This window comes from Pogona vitticeps, chromosome 2, assembly GCF_051106095.1.
Source record: "Pogona vitticeps strain Pit_001003342236 chromosome 2, PviZW2.1, whole genome shotgun sequence".
Taxonomy (NCBI): Eukaryota; Metazoa; Chordata; class Lepidosauria; order Squamata; family Agamidae; genus Pogona; species Pogona vitticeps.
This window is the reverse complement of record NC_135784.1, coordinates 100,555,460-100,582,412: the sequence shown is the minus strand read 5'-3', so window position 1 is coordinate 100,582,412 and position 26,953 is coordinate 100,555,460. Positions and strand designations below refer to the sequence as shown.

At 38.4% G+C, this 26,953-nt stretch overlaps 1 protein-coding gene across 8 annotated transcripts in view; it reads right to left on the bottom strand.

Moving 5' to 3' along the window:
* Positions 1-26,953, bottom strand: part of MACROH2A1 (macroH2A.1 histone) — a 65,343-nt gene that overhangs the window by 20,807 nt on the left and 17,583 nt on the right. For all 8 annotated transcript variants that reach the window (XM_078385716.1, XM_078385719.1, XM_020782659.3 and 5 more), the window contains exons 3-4: positions 906-1,012; positions 398-595 (exon numbers count right to left, since the gene is read on the bottom strand). In XM_078385716.1, coding sequence (XP_078241842.1) covers positions 398-595; positions 906-1,012 — 305 coding nt within the window. The remainder of the gene's footprint in view (positions 1-397; positions 596-905; positions 1,013-26,953) is intronic.

Sequence of the window (26,953 nt, the reverse complement as noted above, 5' to 3'; positions counted from 1 at the left end):
ACCTTAACAAAATGGAGCAGAGTCATAGGTGTACAGTATGAGCCACTGTTCTCTTTAGCAGGGACTTAGTGACATTTACTGGGTAGAACAGAGCAGGCTTTCATACAACCAACCAGAAATTAAAACAAAAACAAAAACCCATACAGTATATGGAAGTACTAGCAGTACAGCCCTGACTTGTGAGTCTCCCTGAGCACATCTGTCTTGCTTCTGAATGATGATGATGATGATGATGATGATGATGATGATGATGATGATGATGATGATGATGATGATAATAATAATAATAATAATAATAATAATAATAATAATAATAATAATAATAATAATAATAATAATAATAATAATAATAATAATAATAATCCAATTACAACAGGGCTATAAATGAGAAAGATACCTTGGACTTTCTTGCTCCTTTCTTGCCACCTGCTTTCTTTGTTGTGGTTTTTTTCTGTGATGGAGATTTTGCCTTTTTAGCTGGGGGTGAAGTAATGATAGCTTCCAGTTTTCCTTTTGATCCCCGTTTTTTTGCCAACAACTCTGGGTGAATATTTGGTAATACACCACCACTGGCTATGGTAACACCTTTCAACAGCTTAAAAGGAAAAGAAACAACAGTAAGGAGGAGGAGGAGGAGGAGGAAGAGGAGTAGAAGAAGAAGAAGAAGAAGAAGAAGAAGAAGAAGAAGAAGAAGAAGAAGAAGAAGAAGAAGAGCACATCTGAGCAGCTTTTAAATAGAGGTTTTATGTCAATTTGAACTTCAACAGTTGATAATATATTTTCCATTCATGTAATTAGAAAGGACCATCTGCAAACTACTTCAAAAGTCCTGAATTACAACTTTGTGGAAAGAATGAAAAGGAATATAGAAAGGAAATCCTCACACGTGGGAATATCTTTTTTACCTGATTTAATTCTTCGTCATTTGCTACAGCCAAGAGGATATGTCTAGGCGTGACACGACCCTTTTTGTTGTCCCGTGCTGCATTTCCAGCCAATTCAAGAATTTCCGCTGCCAAAGAAGAAAAAAACCATCTTAATTTAAACAAAACAGACTATGATCAGTGAATGAGGCCAATTATGGACTGTATAATCAGTTTTCTAGCAACTGACCAAAGGTATGCAGGTACCTCATGCTGTCAAGTGCCTCTTGATCAGACACACAGTCCTAATTGTAATGGGTTACATTAACAGATAATAATTGACTGTAATGGAGAACTATTACTAATCCATCAAATTTATAAAAAGGAAATAGGAATCTATACCCATGATTATATCTGTCTTATACAATCAGCATTTTAACACTACTGGCATTTGTTTAACATTAGATTACCTCCACTGATTTTAGGTAAATGATACACAGAGTATAATGCTAGGCATGTTTACTTCCTCACTAGCTTAAATACTGCTTAGGTTAAGGTACCCCTTGACATTTAGTCCAGTCGTGTCCAACTGTAGCGCGTGGTGCTCATCCCTGTCTCCAAGCCATAGAGCCAGCGTTTGTCTGTAGACAGTTTCCGTGGTCATGTGGCCAGCGCAACTAGATACGGAACGCCATTACTCTCCCACTGAGGTGGTACCTATTTATCTACTTGCATTTACATGCTTTCGAACTGCTAGGTTGGCAGGAGCTGGGACAAGCGACGGGAACTCACTCCGTCGCATGGATTTGATATTAGAACCGCTGGCCTTGAGCACAGAGGCTTCTGCAGTTTAACCCACAGTGCCACCATGTCCCAGGGATTGCTTAGGGTACTAAGTCACAAATAGAGTAGGCCCACTGAATTATCAGGGATTAAGTAAATCAATTCTCCTTCATGGATTGCTGCCAAGTGAAGGGGCTTGAGTAACTCAGAGAGACGCTATGGGCTATGCCGTGCAGGGACACCCAAGACGGACAGGTCATAGTGGAGAGTTCTGACTAAAAGCAATCCACCTGGAGTAGGAACTGGCAATGCCACTCCAGTAATTTTGCCAAGAATGTCCTATGATCAGAAACAAAAGGCTAAAAGATATGACGCTGGAATATGGGCCCCTCAGGTCGAAAGGCATCCAACATGCTACTGAGGAAGAGCGGAGGATAAGTACAAGTAGCTCCAGAGTTAATGAAGTGGTTGGGCTAAAAACTTAAAGGACGCTCAGCTGTGGATGTGCCTGGAAGTGAAAGGAAAGTCTGATGCTGCAAAGAAAAATACTGCATAGGAACCTGGAATGTAAGATCTATGAACCTTGGTAAGCTGGAGGTGGTCAAGCAGGAGATGGCAAAAATAAACATCGACATCCTGGGCATCAGTGAACTAAAATGGACAGGAATGGTTGAATTCAGCTCAGATGATTATCATATCTACTATTGTGGGCAAGAATCCCATAGAAGGAATGGAGTAGCTCTCATAGTCAATAAAAGAGTGAGAAAAGCTGTAATGGGATATAATCTCAAAAATAATAGAATGATGTCAATACAAATCTAAGGCAGACCTTTCAACATCACAATAATCCAAGTTTAAGCACCAACCACCATTGCTGAGGAGACTGAAATTAAACAATTTTATTAAGATGTACAACACCTTCTAGAACTGACACCAAAGAAAGATGTTCTTCTCATTCTAGGGGACTGGAATGCTAAAGTAGGGAGTCAAGAGATAAAAGGAACAACAGGGAAGTTTGGCCTTGGAGTTCAGAACGAAGCAGGGCAAAGGCTAATAGAGTTTTGTCAAGAGAACAAGCTGGTCGTCACAAACACTCTTTTCCAACAACACAAGAGGCGACTCTATACATGGAAATCACCAGATGGGCAATATCGAAATCAGATTGATTATATTCTCTGCAGCCAAAGATGGAGAAGCTCTATACAGTAGGCAAAAACAAGACCTGGAGCTGATTGCGGCTCTGATCATCAGCTTCTCATAGCAAAATTCTAGCTTAAACTGAAGAAAGTAGGAAAAACCACTGGGCTACTCAGGTATAATCTAAAGTTAAACCAAATCCCCTATGAGTACACAGTGGAAGTAAAGAACAGATTTAAGGAACTCGATTTGGTGGACAGAGTGCCTGAAGAACTTTGGATAAAGGCTCATAACATTGTACAGGAGGCAGCAACAAAATCCATCCCAAAGAAAAGGAAATGCAAGAAAGTAAAGTGGCTGTCCAATGGGGCCTTACAAAGAGCAGAGAAGAGAAGGGAAACAAAATGCAAGGGAGATAAGGAAAGTTACAGAAAATTGAATGCAATGTAGTTGCCGACCTTGAGCCAGACATCCTGGAGAGTGAAGTCAAGTGGGCCTTAGAAAGCCTGCCTAACAACAAGGCCAGTGGAGGTGATGGCATCCCAGTGGAACTATTTAAAATCTTAAAAGATGACGCTGTTAAGGTGCTACATTCAATATGCCAGCAATTTTGGAAAACTCAACAGTGGCCAGAGAACTGGAAAAGATCAGTCTACATCCCAATCCTAAAGAAGGGCAGTGCCAAAGAATGCTCCAACTACCGTACAATTGCACTCATTTCACACGCTAGCAAGGTTATGCTCAAAATCCTCCAAGGTAGGCTTCAGCAGTATGTAGACCGAGAACTCCCAGAAGTACAAGCTGGATTCCAAAGGGGCAGAGGAACTAGAGACCAAATTGCTAACTTGCGCTGGATTATGGAGAAAGCCAGAGAGTTCCAGAAAAATATCTACTTCTGCTTCATTGACTATGCAAAGGCCTTTGACTGTGTGGACCACAGCAAACTGTGGCAAGTTCTTAAAGAAATGGGAGTGCCTGGCCACCTTATCTGTATCCTGAGAAACCTATATGTGGGACAGGAAGCAACAGTTAGAACTGGTCATGGAACAACTGATTGGTTCAAAATTGGGAAAGTACAACAAGGCTGTATATTGTCTCCCTGCTTATTTAACTTATATGCAGAATACATCATGCGGAAGGCTGGACTGGAGGAATCCCAAGCCGGAATTAAGATTGCCGGAAGAAATATCAACAACCTTCGATATGCAGATGATACCACTCTGATGGCAGAAAGTAAGGAGGAATTAAAGAACCTTGTAATGATGGTGAAAGAGGAGAGCGCAAAAAACGGCCTGAAACTCAACATCAAAAAAAACTAAGATCATGGCCACTTGTCCCATCACCTCCTGGGAAATAGAAGGGGAAGATATGGAGGAAGTGACAGATTTTACTTTCTTGGGCTCTATGATCACTACAGATGGAGACAGCAGCCACGAAATTAAAAGATTCCTGCTTCTTGGGAGGAAAGCGATGACAAACCTTGACAGCGTCTTAAAAAGCAGAGACATCACCTTGCTGACAAAAGTCCGAATAGTTAAAGCTATGGTTTTCCCTGTAGTGATGTATGGAAGTGAGAGCTGGACAATAAAGAAAGCTGACCGCCGAAGAATTGATGCCTTTTAATTGTGGTGCTGGAGGAGGCTCTTGAGAGTCCGCTGGATTGCAAGGAGAACAAACCTATCAATTCTAAAGGAAATCAAATCAGAGTGCTCACTGGAAGGACAGATCCTGAAGCTGAGGCTCCAGTACTTTGTCCATCTCATGAGAAGAGAAGACTCCTTGGAAAAGACCTTGATGTTAGGAAAGTGTGACGGCAAGAGGAGAAGGGGACGACAGAGGATGAGATGGTTGGACAGTGTCATCGAAGTGACCAACATGAATTTGACCCAACGCCAGGAGGCAGTGGAAGACAGGAGGGCCTGGCGTGCTCTGGTCCATGGGGTCACAAAGAGTCAGACACGACTAAACGACGACGAAGTAAATCAATTCCTCAATAAATTCCACTGATTCAAATAAGCTTGCCTAAAGTAAGGTGCAGCTAAAGCAGGCCCATTCGAATCTGTGGAACATACGGAAAAATTGGCTTCAATGCATCTACTGCAGTGTGATTTAAAATGTTAAGCAACACAATTTCAGCTAGCAGTTCAGATTATACAACGGAAAGAATTTAGCTTTGCACATAGATACGTGGTAATCTCAATGTTACTTGTTCCAGGGATCCTAGTAGTTTTATCCCACAAATAGTAACATTTCCAACCTCCACGTCTATGTTGGACTCCATGATACAAAGATGTTAAAGTCACTATTCCTGACACACTGGCTCAGAACTTGACTTTGTTCAAATTAGCAGAAGAAGGGAGGCAACTTTCACCAGTTCCTCACAAAGGCCCCTATGCTCTCCAGATTTCTTGGAGACACTCTAGAACAGCAGGACAATCATCAAGAGGAGGAGAATATGAAAACAAAATGCTGTTTCTGCTGGTAGGATGCCCTGTCAGTTCTGTCCATGAATGGAAAAAGCTATTGTGTTTGTAATAGCTGAACAGCTTAGTTAGGACTGAAGCCATTAGCCTTAATTTTCCAAAATGTGATGCAATTGCTATGGGACTGAAATAAAGAATCCAAATCTATAATTTATTTTGATTACAACCTCATGAGAAAAAAAAAACAATGTAAAAGAGAACATTTGTAGAAAACTAATGGAATACCTAAGAAACCAAAAATATATGTATGCATTACGTAATTTTTTTAAAAGGTCCATCTAGCTACTGGAAAGATTTCTAGGCTGTAAAGCTTGGTCTGCTATTGCTTTTAAATGCAACAGAAATATAGGAAGGGGCACAGACATTTTTGCTACTTAAAAACAATATGTTTAGCTTGAGCATTCTGTTTCACCTTATTCTTAATATAACAGATATTAAATGTCATGAAAGAATATTCATAAAATATTAACATGGGAACAAAAATCAACCCAATATATAAGGAAGATTGTTACATGGATCAAGTTGTGGGGAGAAGTAAGTAAGGCAGGAGTTTTCAGAGAGAAAAGAAAACTATTAAAACTACAGCAGACTTCATATAAAGGATTAATTTCAGTACGTACACTGGATAAACTGACCTTTGTAAAATGTGTGCTATAATCGTAAATCCTCCGATAAATCTGTTACAATACTTACTATTTCCTGACAAACCACAATGTATTTTTATCAATGATAAAAAACCCTATTTTTGTCATGTTTTTTCAGGGCTTCTAAAAGATACAGAACTAAGATCATATTTTGCTTCTCATGCATAATAACTGAACAGTAATTAACTTACTTTTGACAAATTTTTTAATTTAGAAACCTACAAAGTTAAATACTGGCTGAAATCCTGTTGCGCAATTTATGTCTGTCAAAACCTTCCTACTTCTGTCTCACAGCTTTTCTGACTCCTGTGCAGTCCCTTTCATCACGTGGAAGCCATGGTGAGTAATAGGATGGAAGAAGGAAGTATTTAATTACCAAAAAAAAAAAAATAATAATCTCCCTCTGCTACTCATGTCATCCTATGGTACTGGATTTTTGGTAATTAAAAACTTTCTACCATCACAGATTGCATGTGTTGAAAGAGGTTACACAGGATATTTCTTCAGTTTATTCTAAATAATTACTAAAAAAAAGTTAAACTCCTGATTATATAACAATTTGTTTTTCTAAATAATCAATCAATCAATCCTGGATCACTGTTTTGTTCCATATAACTTGGTCCCCAAATACTTAAAACCAAAACACAGGTGTCCATTTGTGGCATTCACTGACTTATTGGCAGCTTTGAATGAATGAATGAATGAATGAATGAATGAATGAATGAATGAATGAATGAATGAATGAATGAATACTTTGTTACGGTCAAAGACCAGTAAAACCAAATCAATATAAAATAGATACATATAATTATAGTTTGGTAAAATCAGTCAGGGTAATAAAATTCCATTAAAACATGATAAAACAACCCCTTCTTTCCAGTTAATAACATCATGTATCTTAATATAAGAAAACCTCAGACAGAGTTATATTAAAAACATATCCATCTAAAATCACCTACCCAAACATTTGATTACGAATAACCATTGCGGCCGCACAGAATTTGGCCACTTGTCTCGTAATATAAAGCTTTTGAATAAAGTAATCATGATTGACTTTGCAGCAAATTAAGAAAGACTCTACAGACAGAAAATTATTAATGTTGATATGGGGACTGCACGCTGGTACTAAGATTCAAGTCTTAGGCCTTTCAGGTCTCTTACTGGACCCTATGCCAACTACACAAGATGTCCATTAATGTTGCCTCCAAGCTCCAACATGGTTCAACGTCTATGTTAGCTCTCTAATAACTGATTTAAGTAACAATTGCTGACATCCAGTAGTACGCTGCAACCAGAGCAGGCCTTTTGAATCAATCCAACTTACAGAAAAACTGACTAAGTCCCTAGTGATTCAATGGGTCTACACTAGTTGGGATTTACTACTGTATCATAGTATGCCAAGTTACCTATTTAAACTCTTTATTCACAATATGTAATTAGTATTTCAAATTTTAAATTCAGAAATAATTTCATAGTTCTATGATGACAGTCCATGAATTCTGTTATAGCCAAAGGTGGTTGTTGCTGAATTCCATATGAGGGAAGAGGACCAACATACTTGAAAACTTACTGCATCATCTACTTGGCTACCCAATTTATGATAATCTAAGAATAATTTTGTTTAAAGGATCAGGCTTTTGACTTGCTGGACACCTAATTATATTTCTACTGCAGGATTATTCATCCTACATCTCTGAAAAGGTGTCCTGTTTTGCCTTTAAAGCAACATTTTTAAGAAAGCTGGTGGTCATGGTGATCTCAATTTGCATCTTCCAGACGTGTACTTTATTTGGTAGAATTCTGGGTTTGGCTACATGTACTTGACTATTGTATTGATTTTTAGTAAACCTTCATCTGTCTATTTAGTATTACTTAGTACTATTTAGTACTACTTCATCTGTTTATTTCTAATACCATTTTATTTGTCTATTCTCTCTTTTTGTAGTAGCTCTGGCTTCTAAGCTATGAGTGACACTGCACAGGACTCAGAAAAACTGTGGAACAGAAGATATAAATTACTATCAATTGCATCTTGGCTGGCCAACATTGTCACCTTTCTACAGCAGGACTTCAGCAAGTGGAAGTCATTTCCATTAGGCACTATTAATGTCTAAAGCATCTCCATCAGTTGAATATTCAGATGCAACTGGCCTGCCACAATTTCAGATATAACACAGAAACCATTTTGCAATCATCTTATGAATACTCCTAGGAGGAGACCTTTCTCTCTCTCTCTCTCTCTCTCTCTCTCTCTCTCTTTTGCATCAGCTGGGTCTAGTGTCACACTTAGTGTAAAATAAATGGTGTCCTGTGTTAGAAAGGCATTACATTCCACAAACTGGAATGCACATTAATAGCCAAGGCAGAACGTATGGCTACACAACATGGTTGCCTTAATAGGTTATAATGGGCAAATCTAGGACTTGTGGGATCCATTTCCTTTTTTACTAAATTATTCAACTCCTTCAACCAGAGACAGACACAACATGGAAGCTTATCACAGAGAGTGTTATTTGTTGCTCCCTACAAACCATACACTGGGATCAATTGATTGCAAAACTTACATTATTTCTGTGGCAAGTCCATAACAATAGGCAGTACTTCTCCTAGCTACCTGTGCTATTTACTAAAAAATGAATGAATGAATGAATGAAATTTATCACTGTGTGTAATAATGAATCTTCTCAGGATCTCAAACCATTTTCTCTACCCACAGTCTCCCTAGTGATTCCAAATTGCAATGGCCTGAATCCTATTGCTTAGCTATATGGTGGTGAATTGTATTTTGTTAACAAGTTGCTGTGGTGAATGACTGCCCATTAACAGGTTGCTGGCTGTATCCCTTATTGTGTGCCAGACAGAGGAGGTGGCATACAATGAGAGATAAAAGCATCATCTTGTCAACTAATTGCAATTCACCTCTTCAATTTCTGCAATTGCCTTTATGGTTGCATAACTAACCACTAAGATTCTGCCCAATGTCTTTGGAAAAAACCCCAAATATTTTCAGAAGCAAACCCTAAAGGGAGGTAAAGAAGAATGGATCTGCAGGCAGCACTGTGATTTGGAAATAAAGATGCAAGATAGTCCAGAAGCAACTTAGATGTCAGAAGAAGAAAGCAGGAAGAACTACTGAGACCCAAACTGAATGTGGCATGTGTCACTTAGAAGCATTACAGGATACTGTGCTTTCTAATAAGCAGCAAGTGAGGAAGACCTTGGTTTTCAATGGTGCAGCAGTGCATATGGAAGAGAGTTTTAAATGTTCTTGTTTGTTTGTTTGTTTGTTTGTTTGTTTAACTTATATGCTGCCCACACTACCCAAAGGTCTCTGGGTTGCTTACAACAATTAAAACACAATAAAAGATAAGACAATTAAAATACAATTAAAATATATACTCTAAAAATTGACATCAGGACCCACAGCTGTTATTATTTCAATTAAATATTATTTCTTTCCCTGCCCTTCACAATTCCAGCAAAAGCAGCACACTCTCCTGTGCTGCTATTAGCTTCAGGAAAAAAAGTTCTCCCACTGCCACAAATAGTCACGAAATGTTCCACTTATTCCACTTATTGAAAAAAGACTCCTGTGCAGGTTCATAGCACAGGAAAGACAGTTAAAGGGAGCACTTGATAATCTGGTGCTATTCTTTTCTTCTGAAACTGAAATAAAAGAATTCTGCTTTGGAGGATGCAGTGTCAAGCAAATTAGGCTGCAGGTTAGAGATGCCATTGTGATTGATACCCCATCATTCTCCTGCAAGCCAAATCTAAAGCAAGCACTGTGAAGATGGAGTAAGGCCTCAGGGTCTGAGATGACATGTTGGTGAGTACTGCCAGTGTCAAGAGCAGGCTAGAAGAATGAGGTAAAGGAATGAGAATTTCACCTCGTTCTTTTCTTTGGCCTAAAAAAAAAAAGACACTAGGGGGCTTGCACTCACACTTGAGGACGCAAGATAATTTTGTTTCAACTGATTACTTAATTAGAATTCACCAAAATTCACATATTTCTTCATTGGAAAAAAAATCATGTATCCTCAAGTCAATTCTGATTTACAGCAACCCTATTCAGGGTTTTCCAGCTAGAGAACACTCAGAAATGGGGTTTACCATTCCTTTTCTCCCGGGATGCCTTGGAACTGCGTAGCTTGCCACACACGCTAGTTCCTCTGGGACACACAGTAGGGAATCTGACTCCACAGCCAGATTCCCAGACCACTGAGCTATCCAGCCAACTTGCCATACAGAAGACTTGATATACTGTATTTTTAAAAATTAATATGGGAAAAAGTGAAACTGATGGATTTCCCTATTCCTATCTATAACCCCCCCAAAACCAAAACACCCCCCCACAAAACAAAATAAACCAAAAGGGATCCCACAGCTTTGAATTTGCAAGATCTCAAGGACGGGAAATTATTAGGGTTGCTGTAAGTTAGAAACAACTTGAGAGAGTGAAACAATAACAATCTATGTTGCATTTTTACTTTGCTCCGTTTTCCTCTCTAGGAAAACGCTTTTACAATCTCACTCCAATTTCTATTCTGCATTTACTTGGAACAAGTAATACATTTCTGTTACTCTTGGCACCAAATACGACTTAAACAGACAAGTCATATTGTAACCAGAGTGCTGACATAACTTTTGTTCTTCAAAATATCAGAGGATCATTTATTTGTCCTTCGCCTTCTTTCTGAAGATAAATATTTTTGAAAGTGCTATATGTTCCTCTCTCGACAGGAAATGATTTTGAAAGTATGGCTTTCTAATGGCTCTTTAGGGAAGGTCATGAACCTCACTTCCTTTCAGATGCAGGAAGAAAGTGTGGCCTAAGAGGAATGGTAGGAGCTTGTAACAGGACAGAATGAAATGAAATGAGGAGCACCGAAGGGAAGTTTTATTTTTTACTCACTCCATCTTCCACATATATTCTACTTTAAGTCCTTGAACAGTGCAGCAAGGTAATATTCCATTTACAGCAAACAGTTTACAGTTGAGCACTGATATTCTGATTTTTGAAAAACATTGGCCAACACTTTTCCAAAAAAAAGAAAAGAAAAAAGAATAGCTCAACCTAGAAATAAAAACTTTTTTTACAACAATGAACAAACACAAAGTTCTGTTCTAATGTTTAAGAAACAGGAAACTTCAAATCTAACCTACATGTGTAGTAACTGCTGAGTTTGCTCCCTCAAACCAGTGCCGAAGTGCTACTATAAAATACTGCACATATGCACATATAAGGGAGATTATACAAATAGTTTTCACAACCATTTTGCTCATTTATCACAAACCTGGTTGCACACAATGTGGTGTGGACTGGGGTACATCAGAGCACATGACAGAGTGCCAGCATGACGCTGGTTATCTAATTTCCAATGTGTACTGCAGATTCCAGTAAGATTCTGATAAACTTTTTTTTCCACATCAGAGTTACATTAGTGTAATTTTATAGAGCGTCCATGCAAACTAGAAGGTGCATATTAGGAATTAGATGGGTGTTGTAATTTTATAAAATCTATGTTTTTTAAAAAACCAAAAAACCCAAAATGAAATCCCAAGGTCTGCTAAGTTTATCCTGGTACAAGGTAGTTATGACTTATCATAAAATAACAAGCTACTGGTAATTAATTCTTGCAATAACTTAAAAAAAAGAACTAAGCTACAGTACTTTGCAACTGTAATGTAACAAAGCAGTAACTTACACATGTTCTATAGTGTTAAATGTAAACAGTTACTTTCATAATGACTATGTTTGTGACAGTCTACTATGTAATGTCTAAGCTTCTCTGCATCAGATCATGCTAAAGTGTGGACTCAGTGTGAATGAAGAGGTGCTGCACACTGGCAGAGCCAGAGCCAGACATGAGGCCTGCAGGCATGTAATGACTGAACAGTCATCGTTTGTCGTTAAGTCATTTAGTCGTGTCCGACTCTTGGTGACCCCATGGACCAGAGCACGCCAGGCCCTCCTATCTTCCACTGCCTCCCGGGGTTGTGTCAAATGAACAGTACTACAATCCATTGCCAACCTTCTAAAAGTCACAAGTGGGCTCATTAAATATTTTTCCCCAGATTATAACAAATGCTTGATTTGTGGTGTTATATCAGAATCAGAAGAAAGTATTTAGTTATCTGTTTTAAGCAGAAAGCTTTTAATTGGAAGTGTTGAGAGCTCCAAAAACCTTATGACACATTAACTTTATCTACCGATCTATCTAAAATATTTTTACTCTCTCCTTAAAAAGGACCCAAGGCGGCCTTCATTAGTAGAAGACAATGTTTAAGAGCTAAAAACAGTAAGCATACAAATATTACATTAGAATGAAACAAATACCATAATAAAAGGTTAAGCAAAATCAACACCAAAACACATACAAAGCAACAAGGTACAACAATCCATTTTATCTCTTCCAGTTTTATTCATTTTCAAAGCCAAAATCTAAGTTCAATATTTTCCCAGTGACAAGTGCTTCTCAAGTACTGTAAAATGTTTTTCTCAGGAACTATGTTATGCATTTTTAACCTGACAAACACAATATCAAACAAATGCACTCCTGCTAACATTCCATCTGTTGGTTCTGCCTTCACAAAGACACTTACTATTATTTCCAGGCATAGCTGATGGCTGGGTTACTGCTCACTGTCTTCACTTAAAAAGGTATACTTCTAACACGTCCAAAAGACTTCTAGTGAACTTTCGTATTTACTGTATATCTTTGTGTGCTCTTTGCAAGCAGTGATTTTAATTTTTTCCTTTAAAACTTATTTATGGATGTTGCTCAATACTGTTTCAATGCACATAAGGAAATGAAAAGCTCATGTAAATAAAGCCAGTTCCCAGACAGCACGACCTTCACACACAATGTAAGCTGGCCCTGGTATACTTCATAAAGATAAAGTAAATGAACATAAATTGAATTTCTTTACAGCCCTGATATGCACATTACCAGCACTGAGAAACAAAAATTACTGATCAATTGTGGTTCAAATCTATCAAGTGTACAATATGAAAATTAATTATAAACTATCTGGCACACTTCATAATTCTGAAACTTGAAACTGGTGCTAAATGTCAGGACCTTTTCTAGCATAGTAGTCATTTCAAGTCAAAAATGTTCTTTGTCAAGGAAAATTACTCACATTCTATATTTGCATAGTAGGCTTATTTTTTATTATAAGCATTTGGCTCAAGAGGAAAGTCCTTGCAGTTGACAGGTGTTCAAGACTTAAACTTTCACTATGCAAATATGAATACACCTGAAGTCTGAACGGTGACTTCATCCAAAGGCTGATTAAGTTTTTTTTCTGACAGAGGTGGGGGAAAAGAAGAGATTTCATGTGTTGAGGGGGGGACCACTTCTCTTATTTCAAAACCTTTTGTCATTCTTCACTTTACTGAAATGAAGTCATAATGCTGAGAATTTAATTACTAACAGCAAACAGATGAGATACTGAGCAATAGCCAATATTTCCAACACAAAAAAAATTCAATGAGAGAAAAACAATGAAAAAGTATGACATTTAGGTAATGCTCAATGCAAAAGAAATCAGAAAACTGTTTCCAAAACCAAAAGGGACAATGCCATAAGCCCATTTAAAACTACGGCACCACTTATGTCATACAGACAAGTCCAGACAATAGATGTAAAAAAACAAAAACAGAACAAAACAAAACAATGTTTCCATCACTGATTTAGAGAATTTAGAATAGTCCATTATTGTAGAAGATGTTATTAATCCCATCAGCCCCAGTCAACAATGATCCTTTTCCTTATACATTCCCTACAATATTCCTTTTTAGCACAGAAAGAAAACAACACTGGACAGAATCTATTGTCCATCATCATCATGAAGGACAACTGTGCAAACACTGCATTAGCAGACCATCTATTGTAGTCCCCTCATCCACTGGCAGAGCAAATGATGGCATACCTAGCTGCTTAATAGATGGTGAGCAGAAGGGAAACGCTGCTTGTCAAGCCAGCTGTAGATTTAAATTTGACACTCATTTTGGTTATATGTATATCCCTGTAGACCTGTTCACCCAGCTAAGAGTACGGCTGTATTATTATTATTATTTAATCACCTAGGATGCTATGTCCAGTTCTAAAAAGACAACTAACTAAATAACTAAATGTCTAAATAAAGGTATCACCTCCTCTACTATTTGTATTGTGGCCAGGTCTAAATATCACAGTTTAAGATATTGATGAGCTAAAACATGTTTAGAGGAGGGTGACCAAGATCGCAAAAGGTCAGGAAATCAGACCCCCATGAGGGAACTGGCTATGTTTAGCCTGGAAACGGCAAGCCTGAGAAGTGATATGATGCCCATATTTAAATATAAGAAAGGCTACTGCATGAAAGACAGAGCAAGTTTGTTTTCTACAACTCTAAAAGTAATATATTCAAATTACAAGAAAGGAGATATCTACTGAACACTACCAAGATTCTCACAATACAAAGAGCTATTTGAACTTGGAATGAACTACTTTGAGAAGTGGTGGACTCTTCTTCACTAGAGGTTTTTAAACAGAGGCTGGATGGCAAACTATCAGAGAAGCAGCAGCTAAGGATGTTCTCCTTTTTGTGGGTGGTTTGATGATCCTGAGGGGCACTTCTAGGTCTACAGTTTTGGGGTACTATGACTTACTTTTTAACACTGTGGTTAAAAAGCCATTTGTCATTAGAGCTGAAAAAAAGATGTAAGTGCTTCCCTACTTTCAACAGGGAAATGCTTCTAGATAGTAGGCTGAGAGCAGTGTCAAAAACACTTTGCAGCTATTCTGTGGTTAAGGGGAGAGGAAAAAAAAGAGACAAAAGGAGCAGTGAGAAAATATGAGAGGGTTACAAATGGAAAATGAAGTCTGGAGCCCCCACAGGATTATGTGAATGAGGCAGCTCAACTGAACAATAAATGCCACCTCTGGAAGCACTCTCAATCCTGCAGTGCATTTATTTTATAGGAATCTTCTGTTGTGCTCCTTTCAGATGTTTGAACTTCTAAGCTAAGTCACTTCCTAAGACTAACAGTAAAAATTCTATACACATTTACCTGGAAGTAAGTCACACTGTGTCCAGTGAATCTTACTCCACTATTTGTTTACTTGGTACTGGATCTCCGAGAAGCAACCTAAAGAATACATATCTAAAGAATGAGCAGAGACTGAATTCAAATGTGAGTGCAATCTGTGCCTGTTCGCAGGAAGCCAAAGCCATCTTGATATTTTCATACTTAGCTTCTTCCATGTGTGAAGCAGTGTTTCCTTCACCTACCAGTTTACACTTACTTGTTACTCTTAACAGTTTACACATGCGTTTTTCTTCAAATGCATTTAAACATGATTAGCCTAAGCACTGCCAGATGTTGCCTGAGTGAATGTAGTACACACATTTTGGCACAAACTGGTTTACCACTTAGGACAGGTCTTGTGTTTTTGAATGAGCTCTTGACTTACACCTTAACTTCTTAGGGCATAAACCTGTATAAACCTACATTTACACAAATTAAACACCAGTCATGCCAGAGGTACCTTCTGCATGTATTACTGATTTAATAAATATGCATTGTCAGGTTGATTGCAACTTATAGTGATCCTTTCCGCATTCTTCTAAGTACAGGGTAACTAGATAATAGAAGTGGTTGACCATTCATTTCTTCTGGGAGTGCTTTTGGACTGCGTAGCCTGCTCAAGGGAACACAAGCTGGCTCTTCTACAAAATACAGTGGGGAATTGAACTCCCAGTGCCTAGCTCTGCAGGTCAGGTGCTCCACCTCACTGAGTTATCCAGTTAACATTAACACATTAGGAACAAAGTATTGAACAACTTATTTTAGTGTATAACATTATGGATAGTTCTCTCTACTTTCTGACAGAAATTCATATTACTCAACTCTGATGCCATCTTCAGTGTTGCCTGCTGCCACACCTTTGTTAATGTTTGTGCCATACACCTAATCTATCCTGTGTGATTATGCTTTGAGATAACTCCAGTGTACAGTACATATGTTTGTCTCAAATAACTAAGCTAACACAGGGGCCAGAAATGGGGCATCATACACTGTCAAGAGTCTGGGCTAGAGATATGACTCAGAAGCCTCTGCCTTCCTATGAATATCTGAAGACAGGAAACTGACATAATGTATATCAAATCAGACTATTGGTCCATCTAGCTCAATACAAACACTGACTAGCAGTGGCTATCCAGGATATAAGGCATCAATCTTTCTCAGCCCTGCCAGAAGACACAGGTGACTCTACACCTGGAACTTTCTTGTGCCTCTGCTCTACCCCTGAATTATGCCCCTACTATAAAACTATGCTTTTATGTTATTCTTTCTCTGGGGTTTAATATCACAGTAATGTCAACATATCTACTTTAGTATTTACTGACATGTATTTCAAGAACAGGGCAAATATTGACTACCAATTCTGATTAACAGTATTTTACTAGCATTGTTTATGTATATATGCACATGTGTGTGTACACTATATGTATATGCATACACACACACACAAGCATACTGAATACAATATTTATACTCCACATAAGGTAAAGTAACAATTATTGAAGACAAGGAGCACCCCAATTTCAACTAATTTTTATTAACGGTATATATTTCTAAGGCAAGAAAAAGAGAAATAGGTAGCAATCAATATATATCATGTATTATATATACTCCATATCAAAACTGAATATTTCCAGTTCTCTATAGGGAATATATAAAAGATTTTACATGTCTCTGGATGTTTCCGAATTATTATATATTCTGAAATCATATTTATTAAGAATTCAGAATTATTATGTATTCTGAATTCATATTCCAAATGAAAGCAGGCATGAAGACCAAAAAAAGCAAATGGACAAGAATAAGAGCACAAGGAACTGAAGAATGCAGATGTTTAAGTGATAAGGAAAAATTAATATTAAAATATTATTTATTGTTCTTTGCTCAATAATAATTATTAATGAATTGCTAAAAGATCCAATAAGTCTAATATTAAATTCAAATTACCATAGGGGAAAAATAAATTGAACAGAAATCAATATTATAAATGAAACTATTAACTCTCAGTTCTTAGGAGTCATCCATTGAAAAAAAGATTTTTAATCATATACTCAATTCAACATGTTTTTTCTAATAAATCCTGTGGAAACGTCCTGATAATGAGTAAAGATTGTTAATTGTTATTTCATCCTGATAGCTGAAACATCTTAATGTCAAACATTTTCTACTGATATATTTGTCAACAATACTGAAGTAATGATCACAGAATGTCCACTAACATCAAGATTCCCGATACTCCATTTTAGGCAGTCTTCCTAAGCATATACCTGCTTGAGCTACTAACTGCAGGAACTATTGTTTATACTGTTACATTCTTACACAAGATAAAACGAAGTTGCACTATTTATCCAGTTCTGTGAGTTTCACACCATATTTTGAAGAAAGACAAAGCATGCTTCACCTCATATTTTGGCTAAAAAAAGAAGAAATCAGTTATACCCATTACAAATGTGTACAGAAAACCTTACTCTGTCCTTATCTATTTTACTCTTGAATCCTTCTGACTGTTAAACATTCTAGTTGTTGAAAAGCCTGGGAGACCCTAAGAGATAAGTTCAACATAAACACAGCTATTGGAACTGAAACTAAAACATGGAAAGCTCGGACAGGAAAACCAAAATTAAAACAAGCTGTAAATATTATGTGAAGTTACAGGAGATGGGGAGGAGGCTACCAAGTATATAACTGATACATTTTCACAGACGTTTGGGTTAGAAAGGAAAGTATTGCAGAATGAGGCTCTTTAAAATAAAAATCATCTTCCCGTTTGTTACAAGATAATCAGAGAGCAACAAATCAGTATTTTGAAATATTGAAGTTTTGTTTGGTCTTACCCTATTAAAATGCAGAACAGAAACATCAGTCTACAGGAAAGCAAGTGCTGCCAAATGTCTTTCTCACCAATCCTGTGTTCCCTACCTGCCCCTCTTAATCTTACTGTTTGAAATTTTCTGATTTATCTGCCAGCCACATCTTATACAACACCACTCCGCAGTCTGCTCAGATGTCATCACAGACTATATTAATTCCCAGAAGGGAACTCACACACATATTACCACCCGGCACTGCAATTATGAGCCACCCTGTAATAGGACAGGTTTTCAAACTGAATGTGAGTGAACTGATTCAACAGAACAACTCCAAGTTCAATAACACAGTTGTACTAAGTTGGTACACATTCTGTATTTATTGCAGAGGCTTCTGAATGACAAGTTGTTGACTCATGTAGCTTACAGCAGTATTCAAGCTAAGAAGGGACCATAATAATATATTGCCACTCTGGGCCAAGTCTGCTGAAAAGCAAGCAGTGAGAAAATGCCATTATTGTACAATAATGTCAGAAGCCAAGATGTTATTTCAAGCTAAGGCATGGAAAGAACACATAGTTAGCTGAGTGTGCAGTATTGCATTTGGTCCCATGCTTCAGAAACACAGAGCCATCGCAAAGCTATTTCTGATAGCATAAGATCCCACCCCTGGCCTTATCCCAACCCTAAACTAAAATACTTGCTCAGGGTTGGATCCCACTAAATTTAGTGGGACTGACTTGTGACTTCAAGGGATTGCAGTACTGTATAAATTGGTCTTTAAACTCTCTGTGTGTGCCTCACAAGACATGTGGAGAAATGAACAACAACAACAACAAACAAGCAGTGATTGTTTAGATTCAGAATGCGAGTTGAATGCTTGTTTGCATTGCCAAAAAAAAAAAAAAAAAGTAAACCTAGTAAGCAGTCCAACTAGAGAAAACCTACTGAATCTATGAAATTTACTGTAGTTGATTCAGTGGGTCTAGTTTAGCTGGGGCTTGTCACAGGATTTAATCTTTACTCTATTACACTCACTCTAAATTTAAGGGCTAGAGGGCAGCTATCTTAGTTATACCAAAAATAAGAGACTTGTGGCATCTCAAAGATTAATAAATTTACTTGGCATACTTTTGTGGATTTTAGCCTTCTTCCTCAGGTGTACAATGTTTAAATTTATTGAGATTTGTTCATATAAGTTTTCAGTGTTAGTCAACTTGAGCTCTCTATTTAGGAAACACTATATTATTCATAGAAATCAAATATATAGTGATGGACAGAATATACATCGTTTCAAATCGTGCTGTTACTGTACAGTAATGATTTTTTCATTGTTTCAAAGCCATTTTTCTACCTCTCTTACACAACATTCTGTGTTGTGGAAACAAAATTTGCTTTCAAGCTAGTCAGTTTTATAGTAAAACACAGTGGCTGCAGCCACTGTCCTTTCAAAAGAAAATCATGCACAAAAAATATGTTTTAGGAATGAAACATGACTGTCACATGGTTACCTTTTTCCTCCTGAGAAGGAAAAAAAAAAGACACCACAGTGGAATGATAATTCACATAATGAATTTTGACAGCCAACACTGTGAGTACTTGGGACGAATGCTTAAACATACTGACTAGAGAGGCTTTTATTTTTCAGGCACTCAATGGCTTGGGACAGGCTTTCACTCTGAAAATAAATCATGGTGAAGCAGCAAGCCAAGGACTACTTGGAGTATCTGAAACTCCACTCAGGGATTCTGGTGATGTCACAGAAGCACAAGAACAAAGCATAAAAGTCATCAGAACCCCTGAGAGGGAGTTATGGCTGTGGAATTTAGGGGTGGGGGTGGGGAGTGCGTATAAATTTTACCCAGCACATGGATGGGTAATAAAATAATGGTTGTGGGAAAATGTTAATGGCCAAAGCAGACATTTCAAGGTTTTTCCCTCCTTGTTTCTAAATGTGCAACAATGTAAATAAAAGTATATTTTAGGGATGGGGGCACTATATATCATCTGCTGTTTTGTAAAGAGCTCTTCACTCTCTTCATGTTTTTTTTTTTCTCTGTAGAGAAAAACACACTGCCATAAGTTCCTATAAGTTTAATTTCTTTCAAACTGTACCTGTAGGCTTGTTTTTCTTTTCCTGTTTTGCTTTATTTAAAACCTAATTTACAAATGGTTTGCCTTACATAGGGGATGTGGTGGCGCTGCGGGTTAAACTGTAGAAGCCTTTGTGCTGCAAGGTCAGAAGACTAGCAGTCGTAAGATCGAATCCACACAATGGACTGAGCTCCCGTCGCTTGTCCCAGCTCCTGCCAACCTAACAGTTCGAAAGCATGTAAATGGGAGTAGATAAATAGGGCTTCCCATGGTGGGAAGGTAACGACGTTCCATGTCTAATCCAGCTGGCCACGTGACCATGGAAACTGTTTATGGATGAACGCTGGCTCTACGGTTTGGAGACGGGGATGAGCACCGACCCCTAGATTCGGACAGGACTGGACTAAATGTTATGGGGAACCTTTACCTTTTACCCTACATAAATGTACGATTAGTCCAGCAAAATGGTAATATAGACAGGGGAAAAAAGAGGAAAATATGGTGAGTTCACATTAAAGAAACCACCACCAATTTATCATAATTTAATTTATTTTAGGCTTCACTAAGTATGTTTTATTTTTTTTTATCTTTTCTCCCCCTACAATAACTCTAGACTGAGCAGAAAAATGAAACACATAGCATGAAGCAACATGTAACCAAAAGCTGCTTTATGCAACTTGGAAAATCTCAGAACCCAACATTTAAAAGCCATCTAGCACTGTGATTCTGAGCTTCCCTATCCTACATTTCACATATTATGCTGATTGCCTTATCAAATAATGGTGGGTCCTAGAACCAAAATGCCATGTTCAAAGAAGGACAGATGCTTGTAGGCATTCTTTTATTATAGTGATAATTTATAAAAAAGACATAAACAATTGAAGCAGTGCTGTTGGGAGAAACAAGACAAAAAAAGTCAGTAAAGGAAAAACAATTTATAATGCTAATCAGTATAGAGAATACTACCATGGTAAAACATGAAGATAATTTAATCTTAGTTATTGTTGTGAAGAAACTGGCTGAGGTATACTATTGCTGTGTCCTAGTGGCGACAGAAGAAGGCTGACCGCCGAAGAATTGATGCTTTTGAATTGTGGTGCTGGAGGAGACTCTTGAGAGTCCCCTGGACTGCAAGAAGAACAAACCTATCCATTTTGCAGGAAATCAACCCTAAGTGCTAACTGGAAGGACAGATCCTGAAGCTGAGGCTCCAATACTCTGGCCATCTCATAAGAAGAGAAGACTCCTTGGAAAAGACCTTGATGTTGGGAAAGTGTGAAGGCAAGAGGAGAAGGGGATGACAGAGGGCAAGATGGTTGGACAGTGTCATCGAAGCTACCAACATAAATTTGACCAAACTCCGGGAGGTAGTGGAAGACAGGAGGACCCGGTGTACTCTGGTCCATGGGGTCACAAAGAGTTGGACACAACTTAACGACTAAACAACAACAACAAAAAGTGGTGACAGACATTCCATGGGTTGAGAAACACTGTTCTAGCTTTCTATAATTGTCAAGATATATCTGAAAAAGTGTTGATGAGCCTCTAAAACAAATAAGTATATATAGAAGCCTTAAATCATGTATGTTTTCACATTTTGTGTTTTAATATCTGTCTTTTTCATAAAGATAATGGTTCACGCAGAAAGTGCAATGGCCAGAATTCAATGGTGTATTTTGTTGAATTATACTACTAGTACCAGGCTTTGGTATGCCTCATCCTTTGTGCCCCCCCCAGTGACCCTAAATCCTGTGCTCCCAAGGGCTGGGAAATTGTTTTGTTTTTAAGCACCATGGAGCACTGCAGCAATAAGGGGAGAGTAAGGTAAGTCCCAGTTTGATAGCATGGAATACTGAAATGCATTACTGGATCTCAGACAAGAAGCTTAACAGTACAGTGGTGCCTCGGCTTACGAACGTCCCTACTTACAACCATTTCGAGTTGCAACCAGCTCCGGCTGCATAAATTTGCTTCTACTTGCGACCGGAGCTTCCACTTACGAACAGAAAAAGGCAAGGAAAAAAGGCGGGAAATTCAAATTTCTAACTGTAGGTGGCGATGAGGCTGCTTCTTTGTAGCTCTCTCGCCCCAGCAATTAAGAGAGTGTGTGATCGGAGAAGGCTGCCTGGTAAGGTAAGGTGCTGTTTTCTGCTTTTTAAAAACAGTTCTGGGGGTTTTGGCAGTGTGGTTTTGGGCTGTGGGGGGTTATGTTTCTGTGCTGTGATGGGTCCTGGGGGGTTGTTTGTTTTTTGGCTCTCCCCATTGCCAATAGGTCTTGGGGAGTTTGGTTGCTTTTGGGGGGTTTCCCCCGATTTCCAATGGGTCTTGGGGGTTTTGCAGGAATGGATTAATTCCTATTGGAAATGGTGCTTCGACTTACGACCATTTTGAGTTACATCCATCTTCTGGAATGGATTATGGTTGTAGGTCGAGGCACCACTGTATCTTGATTTTTAATATATTGGGGGCAATGAGATTCAACAGAGGCATCTTCTCAGCTATAGTCCCGGACAATACACAAAATAATCATCAAACTGAAAAGATAAAAGTGTGCAAAATTCAGCACAAGTACATTTAAAATATTAGGAAACGTGTCACTTTTTCTATAGCTTGGTAAGTAGTACATAGTTGTACTACTTACCATCAGAAATGGGGGGAGCCAAAAAACAAACAACTCCCCCAAGAGCCATCACAGCACAGAAACATAACCTCTCACAACCCAAAACCATGCTGCAAAAACAACTGGAACAGTTTTTAAAAAACAGAAAACAGCACCTTCCCTTACCAGGCAGCCTTCTGTGTGTAACTACTTTTCTATAGTTGGTAAGTAGTACATAGATTTTGTCCTTAGATATCTAAATACTGATAGAAGGAGAGCCAGCTCTGAATCTTCTATAAATCCAATTTTGTCCTACAAATGGTCATAATGAGCAGATAAGGGGAAAAAAACACAGCCCTTCAGCCACTTATGGAAGTCCATCACAAGCTGAATGCTGCTACTGATACTACTGCTGCTTGTGCATGAAAAATCTGGGCAGGAATGAAGGTAGCAGGTTTGGCACGTTAGAAAGAGCACAAGATAGTTGGCACATTGCTCTGAGTTTGCCAAGTCATACAATATAGGCCAGAAGGAAAGAAAAACTATGGCCTCCTTCAGATTGGCCTGATGCAGAACCTCATACAATTGCTGGTGGCTTACAAGGTATTCGTTTTACTACCTCTTCCAGAATGGAAAACTAAAGGTTGGCTTGACACATACACCCCTGCCCCAGTGCAGATTTGCCAGGAGTCTTCAGGTGAGGCATGACAGAGCTGGAACTAGCAACTTTGATGTGTGGAGCCTTGTTGCTCAATTGGTTAAGGTTAGGTCACATGAAACTGGTACATACAGAAGAATGGAAAGGAACGCCTGGGTCTGAGGACATGATGCCCATATTGCTTCCAGGGAGTAGCATATACAGTGGTGCCTCGATTTATGACCATAATCCGTTCCAAAAGATGGGTGTAACTCGAAATGGTCGTAAATCGAAGCACCATTTCCCATAAGAATACACTGAAACCCCATTAATCTGTTCCGGCCATGGGAAAAAATAAAAATAAAATACTGCAAGCTCCACAGGAACGCACTGGGGCTGAAAGACAAACACACCAAAACAAAACAAAAATACAGCCAGCCTCAGCGGAACGCTATGGGGCTGGGAAAAAACATTCAGACCCCACACACACACACACACAGCCAGCCCCAGTGGAACGCCATGGGGCTAGGGAAAAAAACACAAAGCCCCCCATATACACAGCCGGCCCCAGCAGAACACCATAGGGCTGGGAAAAAAAGACAAAAAACCACACACAGCTAGCCTGAACGCGATGGAGCTGGAGAAAAAAACACACCAAAACACAAAAAAATCACAGCACAGAAACATAACCCTTCCAAAAAAAAAACCCAAACCCAACCTGCAAAACAAAATAAATGTACTTACTCAGGAGCAGAAAGCAGCTCCAGGCAGTCCCAAGCCGCCTTTGGTGCACTCACTCTAACCATTGGGGCGGAAGAGCTACAAAGAAGCAGCCTCTTCGCCTACCAATGGTTAGCACATTTGAATTCCCTGCCTTTTTCCTGTTGCAACTCAAAGCTCCAGCTGGCTGCAAGTCAAAGCAAAATTTTGCAGCCAGAGCTGTTTGCAACTCGAAATGGTTGTAAGTCCGGACATTCGTAGGTCGAGGCATCACTGTGTATGTACGTGATAAGGCCAAGTGCATTCATTGCTTTCTAGCAAACAGGTGAGTTTGTGTACTTCAAGGTGCACATTTTTGCACTCTCTTAAATTTCAGTGTCCTAGGACAAAGCCCCAGTCAACTCAGTCTGTAGTTCACAATGTTTCTGTGGGCTTGCCCCTAAAAAATAGGAAGATACCACTTTTCATGTTTATGTGACTGACTGCTACACAGATAAATATACATATACCTTTAAAAACAGTAAAAGGAGAATACTGAAAAACACAATTCTTCATTACACTGTACAGACACGATTTGATAGCAGAGTTTAAATTGGTGTAGTAGTTTACATAACAGATAAAAAATAGCCAGAATACCAAGTTTCTATTTGGAATAAAGTTATAATTTCTTATCATGATGCACTAATATAGAAATGGGAACACCACATAAATACAAGTGTTCATTTTAAAAAATGTAAGTAATACAGAAAAACATAAAATAGATTTTTAAAAACAATAATTCCATGTCCTAAGAATGGGACTAATTATAGGCCGAGAATTCATTTTTCTCAGCTCTCTTTATATCTTCCTTGGGGATAATTTGGTTTGGCTTGCAAGCCATGTTTACAAATTCCCATGGTTTTTTCCCCTTTCAAAACATTTTCATGCTCCATTTTATTCTTTCCTTGCTCAAGATATTTCAGTATATAAAAGTGAGCAAATCATTTATTTAATTGGTACCATGTGTTGCTCATTAACTGTAGCTGTAATATAACTCAGTTGCTAACTGCATTTTTTAAAAAGAGCACTCAATGCAGGGTATTTTTAAAAAAGTACATGAGATTTACAATCTAAACTATCATACCATAACTATACAATGACAAAATATTTCTTTCCTTCAGGAAAAAAACTAAGGATACGCATCAAAATATATTTAGACTCCAATCTGAATAAAACATCAATTTAGCAAAAATAAAGATTACGATAAGAGAAAATTTAATTAGAAAGCCTCCTTTAAATCCCTCCACTGAAAAGCCATGTAATGAAATGCTTACATTACAGCCTAAATAGAATATCTGAGAACCAACAAACTGCTTCTTCATTAATACAAAAAAGCTTCCTTTAACTCAGTGTATCAGAGGCAATGGTCCCAATTAGACTGTAACCATCTCTGGCTAGAATCCTATTGGCATTCTTGTAAGATACACATAACCTGCTGTAGATAATCACCAAAGACTCAGAATACATCCAAATTACACAATCAAGCACATGACCAATCATGTAACCAAGTCACAGACCAAAACATTGCTAATTAGCAGCAGCAAGTCATCCAAGCTTTTTGTGATCACCACTAAGATTTTGGCTTCTAAAGTTTAGAACAGTGGTTCTTAACCTTGGGTTACTCAGGTTGTGCTGGCTGGGGTTTCTGGGAGTTGCAGTTCAAAAACACCTGAGTAACCCAAGGTTAAGAACCACTGGTTTGGAACATAAGTGTGGAGTGAACATGGTTGTACTTCAAATGTATCCTTTGATATTTATTCACATATCAAACATCCAATTCATTTTTTTTTCAAAATGGAATTTGTACTTTTAAAAATCTACTTGCTGAGGTGACATATAGTTATTTATTTATTTAATTGATATGCCACCCACACAACCCAAAGGTCGCTGGCCGGCTTACAGCTACAGTATTTAATTACAGTAAAAAAAAGATAAAACAATTAAAATACAATTAAAATATATACTCTAAAAGTTATCATGATTATCATAATTTATCAATTTTTATGCAGCCCAGATGGTATGAAAGTCTTGTATAAATCTCAGTGAATTAGGTATCTGGATGCAGAGTTCAACTGAGAGTTCAATTCCCCACTGTGCCTCCTGGGAGTAGAGGCAGTCTGCCTAGCTTTAGGCAAACTGCACAATTCCAGGGCATGCCCAGAAGATAGGACTGGTTTAACTTCTGAGCACTCTACATAGAATACCCTGGAAAGGGTCACAATATCAGACTCAACAGCATGCAACAATTATTATGATACAATACTGCTAATCACTCTTGCAAGAAAAATAACCTCCAAAATTACAAACTGAATAAAAGCTGTAACTATCCAGCACAACCGTTTTAAGGCTTTTGCGGTGGGAGTGGAGGATCCATGGCAGAAGAAAGAAGAACAGCTGCATCCTAAGCCTCTGCTTGTGTCAGACAGAACAGAAGGCAAGGGCAGCCATTTCATTCTTTCCTTCCCATTGCCTCCAATGGTAGGGAACTTATTTTAAGTGTGCATAGTTGACAGTTCTGATCGTGCGTGGAAAATGATGGGGCCTATGAGCTTGCAGGTCTTTAGTGTTTCCTACACTCTCCCATATTGCTCTGTTTTCAGCAATACTAGCAACTGGAAGCTATGACAATGTCTAGACATCAAATGTCTCAGAAATGTCTCTGCTCTCAAGAGGCAGCAGTCTGCAATCTCTAAATGGTCCCTGGGACCATCAGATTTAGAGATGGCCACAAACTGCTGAACCGGCAGTTCATGCCAGTTCGTCCTTAGACCAAACAGGTGTTCAGCTCCTCCCAGCCCCTGCTTCCTCCAGAGGGTGCCCATTCAGAGGCAGAACCTTGGCTTTCCTGACCTGCCTCTTCCGGGCTCTGCCTCTGAGTGGGCGCCTGGCAGAGGAAAGCACGGAAGGAAGACGTGTTCAACTAAAGGACAAACCAACACAAACTGTTGAATTAGCGGTCTGTGCCCATCTCTAATCAGACTGTATCCCTACTGTTATATGTAAAGGAAAACTATAATCATAGACAGCTGTAATTAACCTGATGATTATATCTGATTATCCTATACTGCCCA